Genomic DNA, 22,008 nt, shown 5'->3' with positions numbered 1-22,008 from the left:
TTCAGCATGACCTGGGGCTATGGCCTTCCCAAGTTAGGACCTACTAACTGCAATTGCAAAGATAAAGGGAACTACTATAAAAAATACATTTTTCAGCTATTTGTTGCATTACATGTCAAGAAGGGACAAAAAGGATTTCTTCAAGCTTTGCGAAAATAAGAGTAGAAAGGCCTTTCTTTGCTGCAATATCTATTCTATGCAGTTAAAACTCAAATTCTAATTTCTATCAACAAAATGAAAAGGGAAAAACCATATCTCAACAATTTCTACCAGTGTAGTATAACAAGGAACATATTACGCATACTATAAAGGTGAAAGGCTTCTAGGACAACAGAAGTTTTAATAATGTTTTTGAGGATAATCTGTAGATTTATACCCACCAATAATCTGTACTTTACTTTGTCTTGATCTGAGAATACCTACCTCCAATGCCAGAAGTCATTGAGAAGCCAGTAAAGTGACCATAAGAGAGTACATCTGTGGTGGGGTGGTAAACCTTGAGCAAGCATTAATTCAAGAATGAGAAGCATATGCAGACACACTTGAACCAGGATCGATTGAGTTTCAGCCATTTCAGCAGAGGGTGGATTGATTTTCTTCTTTGACTTCTTTTTCCTCTTTTATTTCTTCTTTAATTTCTCTGGAATGAAAATCAGAGAGAATGATTTTAGATGCAAGAATGAAAAAATTGGGAAACCAATAACCATCCATATCTTAAATATGTAACAGGGGGTTGGGGGTGCTGTGAGTTTTACACAGAGGACTAGGTCCAAAACTGATGAGTTTAACAACCCACCCAAAAAAAATAAAATAAAATAAAATATGGGTCAAGGATAAATCCTATGAGATGGTCCTAATAATTGTATCTATGGTAATTATTTTGCAATGAGTTTCCAGGTATTTACTAAGTGTACTAAGAAAGCAAGCAGTTCAGTTTTTCAAGTCCAGTTTTCCAGAAAATTTTCTAGAAGAAACTCTGAAAATGAGACCTCTAGAAACTTCTGTGCATGTGCCATGGACAAAGACTTACAGGAAGGATCATCAAATGAGGAAGAAGACTATGCTTTCTAAGAAGGGCTACCTCAAACGCAACAAAAGATTAATGGAGCAACCTTCTATTGTCATAGAGTTCAATGTTGAAACATAATGTAATACCTGGTGCCGATGTCCACCAGAGACTGATCAACAGTATTGGAGTTGCCGATGTCTGCCAGAGATTGATCAACTACATTATAGTCATCATGTCGAGGCTTTTCATCCTCCTCCGATTCAGACCCAACATCTTCACCACCCCAAATGCGAGGTTTTGGTCTTTGATCCATGTCCTCCTCTCCCTATAACCAACCAGTTCTTCCAGTAATCAACATCAAAAGCATGATGGAGAAAAACATAGTAATATTTAAGGAGTTTGGCTAATGGAAAAACACCTCATCTGGAACTTGAGTGTCAGGTGGCCGTGCTTGAAATTGTACACTAGGAGCATGCATTATTCTTGAAAGTTGTTCTAACAGCACAGTCCTGTAAAAGCACATCAGTAATTTAAGTTAACTGATTAAAGAGTTTTCATGTTAGACAAATTTACCTTTACAAGGTCTGGTGTACAGAGCGAACTCTCCAAGGGACCCCTAATTCTGCCACGTGGCAGCTCTGACAGTTGGATAAAACGGGACAGTCTGGATAGGCTACCTATCAAATTTCATACGCCAATTCAACCACATACACACCCGGTCTATTTGCATGCATACAGTACTCCAACCACTATCATGCACTCTCCCATAGTCAGAATTTTCAAAGCTCTAGTTTTCCACTTGGCAAACTCTTAATGGGCTGGAATTGGACCTGTTAGCAAGGGACCTAGGGATCTATCTCAAGTCTCAACTCAGCCCTTTCCCAACTCAATGGAGTCGGCTACATGGATCCTTCCCTCCAAGCAGCTCTATTCAAAGCCATACTTGTTACAAGGCCTAAGCTATGCATGTCTTTCCTCACCACTTCTCCTAGAATCAAAATATTCCGATCATGCCATGTGGCAAAACAGGAGACCATGAAGAGATGGCTCTCTCCATGGTCATGAAGGAGTATTCTTCCTTACCCTTATTTGCTTTTTAGGAGGAGAAGTGGGGGTGTATGCAGTACTGTTAAGGATGTTGGCATGAATTGGCAGACCAGCTATTACAATGAATCACAGTATTCACAACTGACAAATCTCTCCTAAACTAGTTTAGGAAGGAAAGTTCACACTTTTCAGTCAAAAAGTTAGGCATCTAGTAAAAACTTGATGTAATAATGTGCATTAGCCAAACCCAAAGAAAAAAAACTTTCAACACATTAGCACGACAAAGAAGAATCACAGAATATCAGAAGCAATACCATGTAAAATGTAAAAGATATTCCTATCCTATAGAGAGCTTGACCCATAAATCATCATTAAACTTTGCTCCATTTAGGTTCTAACTGTTTCCTTGAGATACAATCAGTTGCATCATTGTATACATTAAGCAATACATTTTATATTTAGAATCAAAACTTCACACTGGCTGATAGTTTATACATTAACGTGTAATTTGGTTTAGTAATCCACTGAACATACATCTTTGAGGTATGGTCTCTATATAACACCAGTTTGTCACTTATGTTGAAGTCTAGACTTTCTTTCTCGATATTATTAATCTTAATAGACTAATGAACAAAACTAATGCAATAATACTGAACCCTTCTTTAAGATACAAAAAGAAAGCTTTTAGTGTTTCACTATTCTCCCAAATAAGTAAAGGCCAATTTCTTAGATCTACTCGAAAAGAACAGAAATTACAAGATAATTAGGTTTCAAATTTGTTTCACATCCACTACTTTCCATTTTGAAAAGAGTTACTCAATTCACAAAGTTGGCTATTATTCATGCCATGCAAAATTTAAATAAAAACAAACTTCCAAAATTGACTAAAAAATCTGTTTTAAACCACGATGGGGAAAATAGGAGGGAAGGAGCACGCAACTTTCTCTACCTGTTTTTTTTTTTTTTTTTAATTGTTTCTCTCACTCTTGTTTTTTGTTTTGTTTTATTTTGTTTTTTTTTTTACCGAGTTTCCTTCCACCCACGGTGAATGAGATCCCACGGGAGAGGGCGGGAATAGGTATCGGGAGGGTATTTTGGAACATATTAAACCCTAGGAGGGGTTTGTGAACCCTAGGATGGTGGGTGAACCATCCTCTTTTTTTTTTTTTTAAATACATTTCTATTATTTCCTATTCCAACAATTAAGGTGTACTCTCCTTTGGACTTGATGCTATAGCTTTGTTTTCATTTTTTTTTGGAGGGGGCTACTCCTACAATTAAGGTGCACTTTCATCGGATTTCACGGTTTTTAAAACAATTAAATGAGGTTGGGGCAATTTTGGAAGTTCCCTTTCACTTTATTCTTGCGTGGCATGAGTACTAACCAACTTTGGGAATTAAGTAAATCTTTTTAAAATAGAAAGTAGTGAATGTAAAACAAATTTGAAACCTACTTATCTAGTAATTTCCATTCTTATCTAGTGGATCTAAGAAATTTTCCCAATAAGTAAAGCAAATTACTTTTTCCCCTTACTCAAACGACCAAGAGCCTATTCCAACTAGTAATACTGAAATTGACAATTCAACAGCAAGTTCAAACAAATCACATCTCCAATTTGCAGACTTAGACAACCAGATGTTCCTAGCTGTGTCAAGAGTGCCCCAGTGTAAAAATAAATTTTGCTGCGGTGGGGAAGTAGTTTAGAAGGTATCATCAGGGAAGAGAAAAAATTGCATCTTTTGGTTAAAAGTTCTTGAATGCAGCATGGCTGCCAATCCGACACATCCACTCTCTACCTTTCTCCAGGGTTGGGATCAGTAGCACATAGCATCAGCAGAGTTGTTTGGTGTCTCTTGTAGAGAAAATTTTAGTCTTATTTTGACTGGTGCCTGACAGTTAAACCAGGTCATTAGAGTAATGCTTGCCAAAGCATTAAAGGGGGGAAACTTATCAGGGTTTTGTTGGTCTCTAAGAAGTAGATACTGACAGAACTAGTTAACCAAACTCCAAAGTAACTCATACTCAAATGGATTGGCTTCTCCTGTAAGGAATCCTGAAGAATATCCATATCAGAAAATAAATTCAACAACTATTTCAGCTATGTCTGTTACCTCTGGTCATAGAGGTTAGCTAATGAAGCAGCAGTCTTCTACACGACAGTGATTTCTTGATAAAGTCTGTCAGTAACTTAATTTGCTTAGTCACCAAAATATCAGTAATTTTCTTCCTTCTCTTTAAATTTTGTTATAAAATTCAACAATTCAATCACAAGAAATTAGCATTGATTACCTAAACAAATTGTTGTAGCACTTTCAAGAGATTAGTCTCTAGAGCTAACTATAGTATGATACAGAACACTTGGTGAAGCTACTGACAAGCTTACCTCATTTTCTCCAAATCTTTTGGTGAGTTTTGATTCTCCATGCTGCTTGGTTCAACATGAAGAGTATAATCAGGGCCAAAGTATTCATAGTATTCGTTATAAGGTAGTTTATTTTCAGGTTCCACCCCAACGGCAACAGCTGTCTGCAACATGAAAATGGGAAAAAAATAAAAAGCTTGAATTCAAAAGATCTCATACCACATTGAGAGTAATTGCAGAAATCATTAGCTGGAGAGAAATGCAAAAGACCTCATAACACCAGCAACGAGCAACGTTACGGATTGTATAACCTCCCCCACCCAAGACCATCAAGGGAACATTGAAGGATCTAAGGAAACGAAGGCAGTCAGCGTGGCCCTTCACTGACAAGTTGAAGCACCCCAACCTGTCCCCTGACAAGGAATCAGCCCCACATTGGAGAACTGCTGCATCTGGTTGATAAACCTCCATGACTTTCTGAATGATAGGCCGAAACAGGCCCCGGAAACTATCATCATCCATTCCATCATTTAGAGGGACGTTAAGAGCATAGTACTTCCCAGTCCCGACTCCTATGTCCTTCAGATGTCCTGTTCCAGGAAAAAAGTCCCCAAATTTATGGAAAGAAACAGTCATGACTCTGTCTGTCGTGAAAAATGCCTCCTCAACTCCGTCTCCATGGTGGACGTCAATATCTACGTACAACACGCGCTGTCCAAGGCAATAGCAAAGGTCAGTCATATTTAAACTTGAGAAACTGATAAAAGCAAGTTTGAAGAGAGAAAGAAAAGAGTGAGAAGAAGAAGAAGCAACCTTCCAACCAGAGAAGACAAAAGATTCTTTCTTTAGTAAATAGGATTCATAATTTAGGTTGTGGACTGTACAGTGTACACACACAATCTTTGAAGGCTTATGACTTGTGAGTTTCTTCATTTAAAATCCACAATGATAAAAATAAAATTTGAAGTTTATAAACTGTTATTGCTGAAGGGAATTGGAAAATCTATATAGTATCAGTTTTTATCCAAAAACCTAAAAATAAAACCCAAGATTTTCATAATTTAGTTAAGGAATGTAATCCCCTCTCCCCCAAAAAAAAAATATATATATATATATATATATATATATATACACATTTTTTTCTTTCAACAAACCGAACAATATATCACATAATCATGATTACAAGTCCATTGGGCCTCGGAAAGAAATAACAACCATTGAAATTCAGGAAAAAACAGAGTAAACAAATAGCAGGAGTAGCTAGGCACATAAACAAATCTCTACATGATTTCAAACATGAAAATCACCAGTGGAGTTGAGATGACAACAAAGAATACGCGAGACGAAAAGGCTACGTTTACTTTCTAATGCTTGTCAACATCCCTCTTTCCAACAAACCTCAACTATGATACAATACATAAGTTTTCAACAAACCTCAACTATAATACAATTACAGAAGTCGGACGAAAACCTTACATATCAAAAAACAATGAAATGGACCGAAATGAATGATCTTAAAAGGGGAAAAAAAAAGGTAAAGACTTTGGGTGGAGGGGCTTACGGCTTTACCCTATGGACCTTAAGAAGCTCGAGAATGCCAAGCACGATGTCGTTGACATAACAGAAGCCAGAGGCTTCGCTCTTCTTGGCGTGATGCAATCCGCCGGCCCAATTGAGGGCGATGTCTGCGTCGCCGCGATTGAGCTTGACGGCGGCGCCAATGGAACCACCGGCGGAGGACTGGCAGAAGGGGAAAAGGCCGTCGAAGACAGGGCAGTCCTCACCAACATTGAAGCGCTTGAGGTGGCGTGAGTGGGTGTGGTCGTGAAGGGTCTCGGGTGTGACGGAGGAGAGAAATTCGACGTAGTCGTCGGAATGGAAACGTCGAATGTCGTCGGAGCCGGCAGGGAAGGGACGGTTGATCTCCATCAGACGGTGAAGGGAGTAATGGACGATGAGGTTGTGGGCCATTCGGATCCTGTGGGGCTTCATCGGGTGGCCCTGACCGTAGTAGTAGTCCCCTATTGTCGGCTCGTAGAAGTAGCTCACTCTCCTCTTCTTACCATCCGGCCCTGATGGCAGCGACGCTCCTGAGGTCTCCTCCATCACTTCTTCTTCGCCTCCTCTCTCTCTCTCTCTCTCTCTCGGATGCTAAGTGCTGAGTACTGAGAACTGACTACCGAGAGGAGAGAAACAGAACAACCTCAGAGAAAAAAACTAAAATAGTGAAAAGGAACCAACGGAGCCAAGAGGAGTGGAGGACTCAGAGCGCAGCAGGGCTTTTTCTTTCAGTATGAGAATCCAGAGGTTAAGCACTTCTACCCGGTGCTCACATGGGCTCTCTTTTCGCGGCTTTGTATTTCTTTGATTCAATATTTTCTGTTTTGGGGAGAAAGAACGCTACCTGATCGGGTGTGGCCCCTGCACCCAAACATAGGGCTACGCTAAATGATCGTCGTGCCCTCATGAAATGAGGCACAACAATCATTTTGTGCAGCCCTGTGTCTGTGTCTGAGCGCAGAGACAGCACACCACACATGATCAAATAACGTTCTCTCTTTTTTTTTTTCTTTTTTTTGTTTGCAATGGTGGGGAGGGGGTTTTCTGAGCAAGCTTGGCACTAACCACTGGGGGGAATGGGGATTGGGAGGGGGGTCGACCAATGAAAAGCAATGAAATTGTTTGATATATAGGAGTAGAGAGATCATTTCATACGAGTAGGCAGGAAGAGAGAGAGAGAGAATAGTGTTTGTGAAAACTTTGTGGTCGGCTCAAAGAACTTTTATTGGTTTTCTATGGGATGGGGATCCCTGCCGTGGTCTCTAAACCAATGTAGCTAGTGAGAGAGTGTGTGTGTCTGTGGGGGGTGGGGACTAGGGAGTGCAGGGCGGTCATTTTGTCCTTCCCATATTTTGCCGAGCCAAGGCCGGCTCAGGAGAACATAAGAGCATTCGCCGTATTACCTAGCATGTGATGTGGCTCTGACTTTACTTCTAATTACCATAGCAGTATGTGCTAGTTCAAATCCAAACAGCTTAGCCCAAGCCCACTCGTCAAATCTCGTATGGCTGGGTGTAGGCCTAAGTCCACCCCCATATCCCCCTAGGTCCAGTTTCAGCCCAAGTTACTTAACGAACAGAAAACTCCAAAAGCCCAAAATTATTTCAACGGACAGAAAACTTCAAAAGTCCAATTAAAAATAGTGTGCTTGAGGCTTGAGCCACTCCGTTGATTGATACTTTCCACAAAGAGGGGCCATGGCAGACATTAACTGATATCCCAGCCGTATGATGGGCATCTGCAGGATCATTTAGATTTAACTTGCATGGGCTGATCTTTTGTTGCTGACTATCCAGGACCATTTGAACCTGGTAGGTAGGCTAGACCCTGCAGGCTTGCTTAAAATTTACTAAGAATCATGGCTGTAGGTAAATATCCATTTAGTGAGCAAGGGATCCATATGTTGCCGGTTTAGGAGAAAATTTTCCTCTCACTGCACTATTTTAGGATTCACAAACCCTTGTAGGATTTATGCGTTTTCCCCAAATTTTTTTTTTTGGGGGGGGGGAGGAATTCCCAAAGAATTTTCTCGATACTATCCCACACGGATCTGAAGCCCCACGGTGAATGGATTTCTAATCACTGTGGCTAAAGAAAAATTCACTCCGGATTTGAATCGTTATCCCCTTCAATTCCTCCAATTCCTTACATGGGGGTGAAAATGACCAACCTACCCCCTGCACGAAAACACTGCCCAAGGTGGGGTCCACACCCCCCTATTAGAGGAATTGAAAGAATTGGCGGTGCCCGCAAATTGGAGCTGATAATTATTCTCCGGATTAATATAGGCATCTTACAAGCCAAGTCAATATCAGTTAGCGAAAGAGTGCATTTTGACTCCGTCATTCTCTCTGCTTGTCTTAAGCTTCTCTCTTGATAAATAATATAATATTTGTTCATTTTACCGGTTTAACGGTTTAATCGATCTATTGGTTTGCAACTGGCGGTTTCTTGGTTATAGCTGAAACCGAACTGAATATTGGACTTTAAAACAAAATTTAACCGCTCTTCAATGTTTCGATTTTTTGTTCTAGTTTAGAATTAGCACCCTTAAGTACACCTTGACAACGTGTATTTCCTTTCCCCTTAATTAGTTAATGCATATGGGGGGGGGGGAAATTCTCACAACATCAGTGTAGGAGTTCCTTCCCACACCTCTCACATTCTAACGAGTGGAGCCTTCGGATCCCTCACTGACACACTCTCTTCCATACCAAATGATCTATATATATGAACCTGTCTCTCACGCTTTTATTGATGTGACAACATGAGAGATTCCCTTCACATTGGCGTCGTGAGAATTAAACCTCTAGCCTTGATTAGTGGCCTGGCTGAAACTGAACCGCTCCAAACTTAGCTGAACCGGTCCTAGGTTGGGGTTCAACTCCATTTCCATGCAGATCCCCTGGACCAGACATTGATACTAAGCAGAAACTGAGTTTCTTTTACGCATGCAGCCATCATTGTTGCTTATAGGTGTATAAACAGTTGTAAATCATGAACGCGTCCCTATTAGTTCTTAGTTATAAGGATGATTATATATATAGCAACTTCACAATCACAATCACAATCACAATCAACATCGATTGAAACATTTTTCCAACCCATAATTTTATTATTAATTAGTTGTATTATGATTCACTTCATCATCTTGTTAATATGTTTAGTTTCGTAATGTAATTCTAATGTTAACTGCTACATAGTAATAGCTAAGTACGTTATTACTGTCTCCAGTCTCTAACTCTCTATTAGTATATTATTTTGAGTGTTTAATACGAAGAGCAGGATTTTTAATCACTTTCCTTCACAGGTAACATATCCAGTTTTTCTACCAAAAAAAAAAAACATGTCCAGTTTTCTGTCATATCCATCATCAAATATTCTATAACAGTATGAACAACTTTAAGACAAAAGTTAATTTGAAGATTAATCTTTTAATGTTTTTTTTAAGGAGGTGGGGAGGGGGGGGTGATTGGGCTCCTCTCCAGTGCACCGCCAAGCTGGGAATGGTGCACATCGCATGTGATTGCATGTCCATGTGATGTGCACCATTCCTAGCTTGGGGGTGCCGTTCAATCGGCACCTCATCCAGGTGTTGACATCAGTCTCCGCTCTAGACGATGTCCAGCTCGGGGGTATGCTGGAGAGAAGCTGGATCTGGTTGGGGGGGGGGGGAGGGGAAGTTTGGAGACTAGTAGTCCAAGCGCTTGCAATCTAGGATTGCAAGTTTGATTTGCCGAGTTCAAACTGCCTGGATAAATTGAGGCTTAGATAAGAATTTTCAGCCCATCAATGGTCATAAAAAATGCTTCTGTGTATGAATGGTCGGATATACCCTCTATCGTGTGCAATCCTATGGACGTTGTTCGAAGGCCTCGATCAATGGATACCCCATTGATGATGGTTGAAGGAAAAGTCTTTGTTTAATTTTTCACAGTGAGAAGGAGAAAGTTGGATTTATAATTAAGGATGTAAATGGATAACCGAAATCCAAATCCGCATCCGCATCCGTATCCGTTTAGGGACATCTGTATTCGTTTAGGGATATCTGGAAAATAATCCGAATACTCTGATTAAAATTCGTCTGAAAAAAAAACTGAATATTTAATAATAAAAAATTAAATAAATAATGATTTTGAGGGTTTTTGAAGATTCAACAAGTTCTAGAATATGATGAAAAGAGAATCATGATCTAAGAAATATGGATTGAGAGTGAATTGTATCCGCTAGGGGGAGGAAGGTCCGATTTACACAAGGCAGAGATGTAAATGGATGGTCAAAAATCCGAATCCAATTAGAGGTATCTGTATTTGGCCAGGGAATATCTAGATCCTATCATATCCGATCCGTTTACATTCCTATTTGTAATCATGTGGCTCATTATTGTACGGTTGTTGGACTTGATTTCTCTCTCTCTCTCTCTCTCTCTCTACAATAGGAATCTAGGAGAAAACCTAAGTATTGTTATTAGGGTCAACCAGGCCTAACTTCGAGCATATAAAGCTGGGTTGGGCCTAAGTTGAGATATCCCAGTCTAACCTCAGGCCAGATCGGGCTTGGGTACGTTGAATTAAAGGGACTCAAGGTTGGGTTTGGGTTTTTTAAAAAATCAGCTTAGCCCAGCCCGGTTGAACCCTACTTCACCTCAATTGAATTTGGAAATTCTATATCTATTTAGCGTAATAATGATCCAAGACACAATTTGATTATTTATAATTAACATAGGAGGAGCAATTTTAAAATTCCATTACTTGCATAAATAACCAAATAGTAATACTAGGGTTAAGGGTCAATTGCAAAAGTTAGGGCTAGTGGGCCAACCGGGTGTCACTCAAAATGTGAATTAAGGGTCAAGTTGGTGTCGTATCATGGAGACTTAAGATTTAATTTCATTAAAGGGAAAAGGAACGCCACCCGATCGATCATACGCTGTGGCATGTATCTGCGCCTAGACAATCAGGCATGAAATGAACAATCCACCCCTGCCTTTCCATGGGGGAGAAGTGGTCATTTCATGCCAGACTGTGTTTGGGCGTAAGTACACGCCATAACACACGACCGAGTGGCATTCTTTCTCCCTTAATTAAATTATCACCTACAAGGAATGGTTGGACATGATTAAGTTTCTTCTTAATTAAACACTCTCATGAAGTTTTTGACTTAGGAAACGGTGAATTATGTGCATGGAAAGAATTCAAGCACACCCTAGCTTCTTCCCCTTCCCTTTTGAGAATCTTGAAAAACACACATAAAGACAGACAAAGAGATGAAACACATTAACTATCTCACAATTGAAGTTAAGTGATGGACAAAAAAAAAAAGTGATTAGATATCCCACTTAGAATAAATGACCTAAATTATTCATTTTTATAGAGACAAGCAAATATGTATGAGCCTGGCAAAAGGCCTAATAATTAGGGTAAAGGATGAAGGAAAAGAAATGTCTTTGAAAGCTTTGCCTTCACTATCATTTTATGATCATAATCTCTTGAAAAAGAAGCTTTATTGTTGGTTGATTGAGACTTATAATGTGAAAGTGACAATGTCTTCTTTAGGAGAACAACACTACTTTTATTGGCTATAAATATATAAAATTATATTATTTCAAAACTATTACACTAAAAAACTATCCTTCTAGTACCCCCTAAAAAAACCAACCATAATTAGTGTTGACCTTTAATCCCTAGTTCTTTATTCTATTTTATTTGTGAGGACAAAGCAGTATAAATGACAAATTTGAATTTAAGGTCATATATATATATATATACATTCTTATATGACTTGACTTTGAGATCCAATTTGTGCTAATTCAATTTAATTATTTGGATCACATTTCACATACTTCATAATTTCAATAGTAAGTTGTGGCTGCGTGCCATGGAGGCCATGTCTCTATACAGGAAGAAAAGAAAGAGTGAGTCATCCTCGTCCCAGAATAATTATCACTTTCAATTCATGGGCACTTCTAATTCCTCAAATTTCTTTGATAGGGGAGAGTGGACCCAACTTAGGCAGTATTTTCGGGCAAGGAATAGAATAGTCATTTTCACCCTCATGTGAAGATTTGGAAAAATTGAAGAGAGCAGCAAATTGGAGGGAATAACGTTTATAACGATTCCCTAGTCTGCAGCCATGTCGTCTCTTCTAGAAAGACTCTCTCTACTTTACGTGTAATGGAATCTAATCTCCATGAACATAACCAAGTCCATTCTGATGTGTCACTGGGACCCATTTTTTTAAAAAAATTGAAATTTCATGCTGGCCACGTCATATGACGCAATCACACGTAGTATTCTTACGTGTCTCTTACGTGTGCTGTTGTTAGCACAAAAAACTCTCCAATGATAGAGAGGAGGAAAGGAGTTAGATGGATACTGACGGACCCACTTTCTCTTGACCTATGGTGATGGTGAAGTGAGAATCTACTGGTTTTTTCCATCTGATTGAATTGGATAAGGATATTTTGGATCTTTAATAACAATAACATCAAATCATCATGGGTGAAAAGATTCTCTCGTCTATAAAAAATAAAATATTAAATCCAATTTGGCACGATAAGTCTTCATTCACGGTGAAGAAAGAATCTTTTCTTTTCACCATGAAAATCTAAACCTTTTGATTAACATGGGAAGATTATTTTCGACTTTGTTTATAAACAAGGATGTGATTTAATGATGACATAAGAGTTCAATCACACGTTTATATCATTATTCAATAGTGATGAAGAAATTCTCTCTTCCCTAATTCCCAATGTTGAAGGAAACCTTGACTCAAGAGAAAAGGGCAAACCCTATTACTCCGCTCAGAAAAAACCATTCTATGAAAAGGTCGTAAATCCCCAGCAAATGATGAAGATTCCCACAATCATAGTTATAGGTATCAATATTTATTGGTGGTTGTATCAATCACTGTCGATACTGATACGATAAAGATCGGACCATACGTGTATAATTTGTAGATGCACGTCAAATTGGAATTCATCATGAAATATTACATCATTCAAAACCATGATGGTATATCAATGCATACATAGGGATAAGGGTGTAAATTGATCCGATTCTATGTAGTTGGTCTGGTTCCTAATTGGTTTAGTCTTGAGGGGTCAGGACCAAAACCGACCCATTTATCTTATCGGTTCCAAACTTGAGATCTAGAACTATTTATTAATGGATGAACTAGTTCCGATTGGTAATCGGCTCCAATATTATTACATTGTTCAAAATTTTAAAATTGATGAGTGATCACATTAGTGCTTGGTGAGTGATAATCTCACGATGCCATGTGAGAGGGCTCTGATGGGTCAATCCGATTGGTTTTGATTTTTCGTTTTTTCCTTCGATTTTTATTGGTTTTTTTTCTGATCTCAGTCCAAACGATCAGTCATCATTCTGATCGGTTTCGATCTATAATGGTTGCTAAAAACCAAAATCAATGTCGAATGAATAATATTTTTGATTGGTTTTGGTTCGATCCGATCAATTTCATCCATTCAGTCAAATCGATCTTATTTTTGACACCCCTAAATGGATGCATGGACGGATGTAATGGGAGTGGAATAAGATGGATATGGATATAGAGATAGAGATATGGACCAAGGTTTTAATATATGGTATCGGTGGCTGTTTTATCGATCTTAGTCTACAATGATACGAATGTCGAGTTGGAATTCGGATCAAGTCATTTTAGACCCCAAAATATCAAAATCACCGATTTTATCAAGTCATTTTGCGGATGATCTCATGATTTTTGTCAAAGCTTCATCCTACTCTATTTCTTCAATAAAGGAAGCTTTGGATACCTTCTTTGATATTTTTGGTATTTATATAAATTCTCTTTGGCATTCTTCTTAGGAGTCTCTGCTGGCATAATGACCTAATTCAAAGACATTTTGGATATTCCTGAAGGACGTTTTTCAATTAAATATCTGGGTCTTCCGCTAATCTCTTAGAAGGTATGTGCTCATCATTGTTCCCCTATTTTGGATAGACTTCGAAAAAGTTTACAACTATGAGAGAGTAAGCTTCTTTCTTATGCAGGGCAACTCGAACTCATTAGATCGATAATGCAAAATTCATATATTTACTGGTCTAGTGATTTTGAGCTTCTAGCCTCTAACATTTCTAAGATATAGAATCAATTATGTCTTTATTCCTTTGGAAAAGTTTAAAAAAAACAAAAAAACCCTTAATTTCCTTTATCTTATCAATTGAGCAAAACTTTGTCTCCCAAAAGATGAGAACATTGCAGGACTCACACTTAGCTAAAAAATATTATCTAGAAAAGTAGAAAGAGAAGTATTTAGACCAACTGGGTATACTTAAGATACTTAAAATCTGCTTTCATTTGAACTGCCACTTGCCCTAATGATGCACTTGGAAGAAAATTTTTAAGTATAGACATCTCGTTAGTGACCCATTTGATCTATTATTGATGATGATTGTGACACCCCTTTGGGTTGACAAGTGGCATCTTAATGTAGTGCTTATTTTCAGATATGGTGGCCGTATAAGGTATGTTATTGGTTCTGATGGAATGACTAAGGTCTCTTCTATTATCCTAGATGGCAACTGGTGTTCAAGTCCTAATACTTCCAGCAATCTGATTGAGATTTGGTCTACTTTCTCTTCTGGAACAGGCATTGACTCTCGAAAGTCCTGTTTCCCCAGAGATCCTCCCAAAGGTCCTAACCCAAACCTTCCCCACCCCCTTACGCAACAATTGGCCTTCTACTCTCTTGAGACCTCGAGGAAGTAGTGATTTAGTTCTTTGGCTTCCTAATTCTTCAAAGAAATTTGGTTCTGTCTCAACCTAGAACTTGATTTGATCAAAATCTTCATAAGATCCCTAGTATAAGATTGTTCAGCTCAATTTAAACATTTCTAGACACAATTTCACTGTTTGGCATGCTCTAATCATATCTCTTCCTATCTAGGAGTTCCTTCTCTAGAGAAATTTGGTCATTTCTAATTGTTGTTTATATTGAAACTCTCAAGAAAACGTGGACCACCTCTTCTTTTCTTGTCATATTTCAAGATCTATTTGAAAACCTCTCTTATTCTTTAAAAGGCATCTAACCCAGATAAACTACCCACATTACAGTGTCCCCCCCACCACCCCCCCCCCCATCCAAAAAAGAAAAAAAGATCAGTGTGACGGTTAAAATGGATCTTCAATATTTGTTGACCTCAACAAAGAACAATACTTACCTTTCAAAGAGAATATAGGTGGGTCTTAAAAAGTTTCAATGGTAAATTAATTTGTGACTATATATTGGAAAGCTTGTCTTTAATGCTGCCATTATTCATACTTGTTGGAAAAAAAATAAAAGACGATAGACTTACTCGGCGTGCACTATAAAACAGATTTGGAAAGCTTTTACTTTTAGAATCAGACATAGACTTCTTTCCATTTGATCTGTAAACTCAAACACTTTAAAAATAGGCACTTGACCACATGTTGGGACCTTCCTCTTATCTCTCTCCCTCCCTCCCTCCCCTTTCCCGGGTTCTTGATATATCATCACTTTATTTTGGTGTTTCTTCCATCCTGAATTTTGAAGTATCAACCTCTGTTCATTTGTTTTTTTTTAGGCATCCTGTCTTTTGATGTATCAACCGATGGTTATTTGTTTTTAGGATTTTGAATAAGATTACCCTTAGGCGTGTCTCTTTAGCTTCTGTGTTATACTATGTTCTTTCTTTTTAATTTATTTTTTATTCACCTCCTAAAATAAGAAAAAGAAAAAAAAAATATTTTTTTAAGACATTAAAGAAGAAAGTACATATTATAGGTTCATACAAAATTACATAGGGGATTATATTAATTAGCTGTTGTACCAGGCACACTCTACAGCTCAACAATGCCTTGGTTTTCACTCATAAATATTAATACTTGGGTCCATTTCTGAAGAGAAATAATAATAAAAAAATGATAATAAGAAACAAACAAGTTTTTGTCTTGATCAGTGCCTAACACTTTGCAACAAGACAAACGGATTATGGACCATAATAGTATTATAGCCTATGATTTTTGTGTAAATTATTATTAATTCAATTATACTATTTGGATCACATTTCACATACTTCATAATTTCTTTTGTACACATTGAACATCCAAAAAAAGATGTACTGGACATCCTATTATTTTTTAGATACTTATTTTATAAGTCTACATTAAAATATAAAATTATCAACTTACAAATAATATGTATAACATATTTATAGTTTTTTTTAAAATCAAATTTCTCAATATGAAATTATAAATAAATAAATAAAAATTATAAAAAAGATATAGTAAATAAAAGTAAAGGAAGTAAAACAACCTTTGATGTAGGATGAGGAGTATAAGTCTTTGTGTGGTGGTTGCAGTGTATATCACTGGGCATAATATAATAGTAGGAGTTAGTATTGTAACATGAATGAGATTTTCTTATTGACGACGCTCTTCAATGTGTCAAATAATTTATAACCTTATTTTTTGCCTTTTTCATGTAACAGAATTTTTTTTCTTCTTCCAATGAAGCTAATAGTTTTATTTCACATATATACTCGAAAAATATATATGACAATGACACCTTTATATATATACACATGGTTCCTATCCTAGGATCGGTCTTGGGATTGGTCAGGGCCAATATTGACCTACAATCCTACATCAATAAAAATTGGTCACTATCGATAAAAAATAATATCATAAATCAGATTTCAATGGATCATCTCTTATATTGGCCAAGATTGGCAGATTTTGTAATTTTGGATTGGATTGGATTGGATTGGTCGATATTAGTCGGATCGGTTCAGATTGTTATCAGTCAAAATAATATTAAAAAATTAAAAGTAAATTGGAAAAGCACGGATGATACCGATCCGATCTAGACCGACCTGACCCCGAGATTACGAACTATTTTATAATCGTAATGACTGATACCGACTAATCCAATCCCGTGATTCATGTGATTTGACCAAGTTGACGGATTCAAGGAACGATCCACTAATACTGGACATGATCGGTTATTATTTGAGATTGGTTTAGGCCGAAACCCATATGTTCTGAACGATTTTGACCGATTCGATCCAAGATTATGAACCATGGCACATATCTAATGTATGTCGCTCCTACTATTTCGAGTCTGGAACATAGTTGGCAAAAACATATTTAAAACATAATTTTAAACACTTTCCCTTTTTTTTACCATTTTAAAAGCATTTTGCCACAAAAGCGGCAAACAATAATCATTCCTGTTTAAACACATTTAAAATATGTTTTTCGTTTTTAGGTTTTTTTTTTTTAAGATTTTTAGATTTGTTGAATAATGGTATACTTAACTGATCATATCTCTCTTTACCGAACTCCGATCGACTTGATTCTTTCACCAATATAAAGTGAACTTGAAGGGTTACATTTCTCATGCTATCATCTTTAGTTCATGTTCAATACACAAACCCCTTAAATAAACTATAAACTTATGCATCAATATGTAGAAAAGGATTTCTAAATCGATGACTCTCAACTCCAACTAAAAATGCATCAATGTGAGAGTATGTTGGTTGTATTGACAACAATGAACAACACTATAGCCAATATATATGAGTTTTCACTAACCTTTTAAAAAAAAAAATAAAATTACATGTTTAAAACCGTTAGTATTCATTTCTGTTTTTTTGCCGTTTTTAACGATACCGTATGGAGTTGTATATCCATTTCTGTTTTTGTGCCGTTCCCGTTTTTACTACCTTGGGTCGGTAGGGATCGAATGATAATGTACATGGCCTTACCTTCTAAATTGTCAAAATCGTGAATGATTGCGAACACGAAATGACAACCCTAACCCACAGTAGAGTGCGGCAGCACATGAACCGTATCAATAAAAAAAACCTACCCTACGAGGGAAAGAATCTTCCTCACACGTGCGGACGCTACGGCCTCTCCTTCCACGGCCACAGAAGGAAGACTGCAAAAAAATCTAACGGTGAAAAAGACCTCATCAAGTTGAGACTGACATCTGATTATGACACCGTTTTATTATTGACATTGGAAATGTGATGTACTGAATTAAATCCCTCATTCACTGGAGCCCTGGCCCCTGATGCCTCCTGAGCATTATATATCCCCACCTTGACAATAACTACAACGACAATGACGTCAAAGTCTGGCATCGCTTCGCTGGATTCGTCGGTTTACACTTTTAATAGACGGTAACAACTCATATGTATTCTGTCTACCACCTCTCCTCTTCTACTGGACTCTTATCTCTCTACTGACACTATTAACAACATGTGTTTATTTATTTATCTTAAAATAAAATAAAAAGGATCGAGTTTCCCTTCACCCACGGTGAATGGGATCTTATTACCAAACGGTGGGAGACGGTAGAAATGGGTAACGGGAAGGTATTTTGGAATATACTAGAACCCTAGAAGGGGTTTGTGAACCCTAGGATGGTAGGTGAACCGTAGAACAGAATCAGGATCCTCATGGATCCTATGCCTAAGCATATGAGTACACGAAATTACTATCCTACCCTCTATGAAATAAAAAATCTCATTCATGTTGATACCCCTACACAAATACAGAGGCCATACGTGATACAACCAGGCAACAATGTCTTGCTCAGTCTTCTAATAATTTTAACAACTTTAACTCTAATATTGACATGCACTCTCTATAATTGAGGTTCTTCAATGCTTTTATTTTTGCATTTGATTAATTTCGTTTTAACACAAAACTTGGAATCTACCTGTCTACAAAATAATAAAATATCTTATCGTAACAATAATAATCATCCCATAGTTCATATATGATATATGAAATATTGAGAGAGGGGTCCACCAATTTCGACATCACAGATTGATCATAACATATGTATAACCCCTATAAGGTACTTTCTTATAAAAGGAGCCAAGTACGCTTCTTGTCACTCAAATCAAGTCATTTCATGGGGGTCAAATTAACCCATTAACTCTTTAAGGTACTCCCCACTCCCACAAACACCAAAGGTATCCCTACCCATATTAGAGAAAGTCCCCAAACCATTTTTAATAATCACTATACCCTACTAAGTACTACCCCACATTTCATGACATCATATGTGTGTCGGCTGATATTTAAAACTCCAACTGTTAGTTGATTTAACATAAAATATCTCTTAATAAACCTAATCTAACCCAAATTATTGAATTTCTCTCTCTCTCTCTCTCTCTCTCTCTATATTATATGATTATCTGTACTAATGACTGATAATTTTACACGTTTATGGAGCTCTTCATATGGGCTGCTCGTAGTTCTACTATTGGTATTTTTTTTTCTAGAGAGAAAGATTTCTTAAAACCCAATCCATTCCAATGCAAAAGCAGTACCAGATTTGCGTAAAACCCACTTGATTGCTTCACCTTCCCGTGTTGTTTTCTCTCTATCTCTCTCTCCTTTGGACCCCATTACTTAAAACCAAAGCATGATTTTTCATTACCCCTTTAAATCATTGGAAATATTTCTGGTTTTCTCCATTCTGGTACTATCAGATAACAGATCTTCTTTTCTCTCCAGCTCTTACCTTATCATGTCTGTATCCTCTTGGGTATCAAGTATATGGGTTCTTTGAATTCTCTTCTGAAACCTCTGTTCTTTTGATTTTTTTTTTTTTCTTCAATGCAAATGGGGCGCCATTCTTGTTGTGTTAAGCAGAAACTCAGGAAAGGTTTATGGTCTCCTGAAGAAGATGAGAAACTATTCAATCACATCACTAAGTTCGGTGTTGGATGTTGGAGTTCTGTTCCTAAACAAGCTGGTACTGATTTTGATTTGTTTCTCCAATCTAAGCCAACCCATCTTCTTTCATTTCCTTAATTTGAAAGTTACTGTTCATGCAGGACTGCAGAGGTGCGGCAAGAGTTGTAGATTGAGATGGATTAACTACTTAAGACCAGATCTCAAGAGAGGGATGTTCTCACAGCAAGAAGAGGATCTCATAATCGGCCTCCATGAGGTTCTGGGCAACAGGTACTAATTACTGATAACTCAAATTCATGGATTGAAGAATGTGAATCAGAATTTTATGAACTCAGTAATGAGAATCTCTTAAACTTAATTTTGGAAATGCAGGTGGGCTCAGATTGCAGCACAGTTACCTGGGAGAACAGATAATGAGATTAAAAACTTTTGGAATTCGTATCTGAAGAAGAAACTCAAACAGAGAGGTATTGACCCAAACACCCACAAGCCCTTGACTGAAACTGAAGCACAAGATGAGAAGAAATGCAGAGAACATGATGACGACTTGCAAACATCTCAGCTCAAGAAACAGAGAACCTTATCAAGTTTACAACTTGGGACTACTACAGTTTCCATTAACGACTCAAACTACTATGTTCAGCCTGTGACCAAGCAAGGCTTTGATCCTTTCCCTTTGTTTGAATTCCAAGAGAGCACAATCAATCCAACGGGATCTAATCCCAACCTTCTGTATCAAAACCACCAAGATTTCAGAACTTTGAATCAGAATCAAACCCATTTGGAAACGAGCTCAGAATTTGGGTTTTCTTCGATACGCCGTCCAGCTTCTTGTGATAATGTCACAGAGACAGATATTTCAGAGAATTCTATCACTACATCAAGAGTGAGTAATGGATTCTTCTTCAATGAAGCAAGAGAGAGTTCTAGCAACAGTTGTAACGCGGCAGAATTTCAGGCTAGCAATAATAATGGTGTGTTCTCATGGGATTCAATGTTTATGTTTCAGCTCAATGGGATTAAATCTGAAGAAGTAGTGAAGCTACGTTCATGGGAGGAAGAAGAGAGTCGACAACAAACTGAAAGCCCAGAAGATTTCGGTAGCTTTCCATTAACGTCACTATCTGAAGATCTAACTGGGGCGAGCTTCGATCTCTTTGAGCAGATTTAGACTGTAAATTCGGCACTGATTTCCATACCCACCATTAAAAAAGAAATTTCTGTCTTTCTTTTTGGACTTTTTTCCCCCTCTGAACAGATACAGATGTTGACAGTACATGAAAGATCTACTGAAAGGGTTCGAGTTGGTGGTCGGTGGTCCTTTGAATCCCCTTTTTTTTCTTTCTTTCTTTCTTTAACTTGTTTGTTTACATGAGTCTTGAAATAATGCTGTTACAGTTACAGTTACAGTTACAGTTGTGTGAATGAGAAATTGTATTCTTACGCTGTAAATTGATGGATTTTGCAGAAAAAATTGTTTCTGTGTGATGATGATGATGATTCATTTTTCAAAGTTTAAATTGACACAGAAAGTTTAGTTGTTGTGATCTCTGTGTCAATTTCTCAAATTTTCTCCTTCAATTTGGATTTCAAGTATGAGAAGATTTTAAATGATTTCGTTCACACAAGTAAAGAAGTGTTGTTGTTAGTCATGACGTGAGAATTATGTGAACTATAATGTTCAAGCTCACTTCTCCATGAAGGTTGGACACGTTTGATCTTACCAAACCAAATAATTTTGGATTATTTTTTGTTTCTGTCCAATAAATGGAGTAGAAATTAAAATTTGAAATAGACACCTTATTAAAAAAAAAGTGTCAAATGTCAATGTGTACCGAATACCGAATACCGAAATCGTATTTATACCGAATTATGGATATCGAATTGTACATTTTGGTATGATATAGATATGAGATATACATACATTTTTGGTTAATAGAAATAAGGGGAGAGGATTTGTGTACGTCGGTGTATGGTGTATGATCATACTTTCAATTATTAGATGAGCATGATTGTGTATAGTGCACAGATCCTCATTCCTATCCAATGGTTGCAAGCATGGTCGTGCACCATGCATGGCCGTGCATGAAACCTTTTGTCAAGAGATAAATTAAAAAGGGACAAAGATATCCCATAAAGTCAATATAGGGGATCTCCCATGCCATACCAATTGCGGTGCCGAAAATAGAATCATCTACATAGAGCCCACATTGTTAGGATAGGAGAGACAAAACAATTAAAAAAAAACCTAGATTAAAGGGCACTAGCACTTACTTAGTACACTATTAAATTATAAGAATTGCA

At 37.4% G+C, this 22,008-nt stretch overlaps 2 protein-coding genes across 2 annotated transcripts; one reads left to right on the top strand and one right to left on the bottom strand.

The window, feature by feature from the left end:
• Window positions 1-406: 406 nt before the first annotated feature.
• On the bottom strand, window positions 407-6,561 carry LOC122656845 (histone deacetylase 6-like). Its single transcript, XM_043851511.1, has 6 exons — window positions 5,989-6,561; window positions 4,690-5,130; window positions 4,441-4,583; window positions 1,428-1,518; window positions 1,199-1,334; window positions 407-644 (listed from the first exon to the last, which is right to left on the bottom strand). Exons 1-6 carry the CDS (start codon window positions 6,523-6,525, stop codon window positions 574-576), a joined length of 1,419 nt encoding a protein of 472 aa, XP_043707446.1. The 5' UTR covers window positions 6,526-6,561; the 3' UTR covers window positions 407-573.
• A 12,694-nt stretch (window positions 6,562-19,255) lies between these two features.
• LOC122656074 (transcription factor MYB7-like) lies at window positions 19,256-21,092 on the top strand. Its single transcript, XM_043850506.1, has 3 exons — window positions 19,256-19,762; window positions 19,845-19,974; window positions 20,077-21,092. The coding sequence occupies exons 1-3, from the start codon at window positions 19,624-19,626 to the stop codon at window positions 20,873-20,875; spliced, it is 1,068 nt and encodes a 355-aa protein (XP_043706441.1). The 5' UTR covers window positions 19,256-19,623; the 3' UTR covers window positions 20,876-21,092.
• The last annotated feature ends 916 nt before the right edge of the window (window positions 21,093-22,008 follow it).

Source organism: Telopea speciosissima, chromosome 3, assembly GCF_018873765.1.
Source record: "Telopea speciosissima isolate NSW1024214 ecotype Mountain lineage chromosome 3, Tspe_v1, whole genome shotgun sequence".
In the NCBI taxonomy this organism is placed as follows: Eukaryota; Viridiplantae; Streptophyta; class Magnoliopsida; order Proteales; family Proteaceae; genus Telopea; species Telopea speciosissima.
The sequence above is the reverse complement of the archived record's forward strand: the minus strand, read 5'-3'. Positions and strand labels throughout refer to the sequence as shown.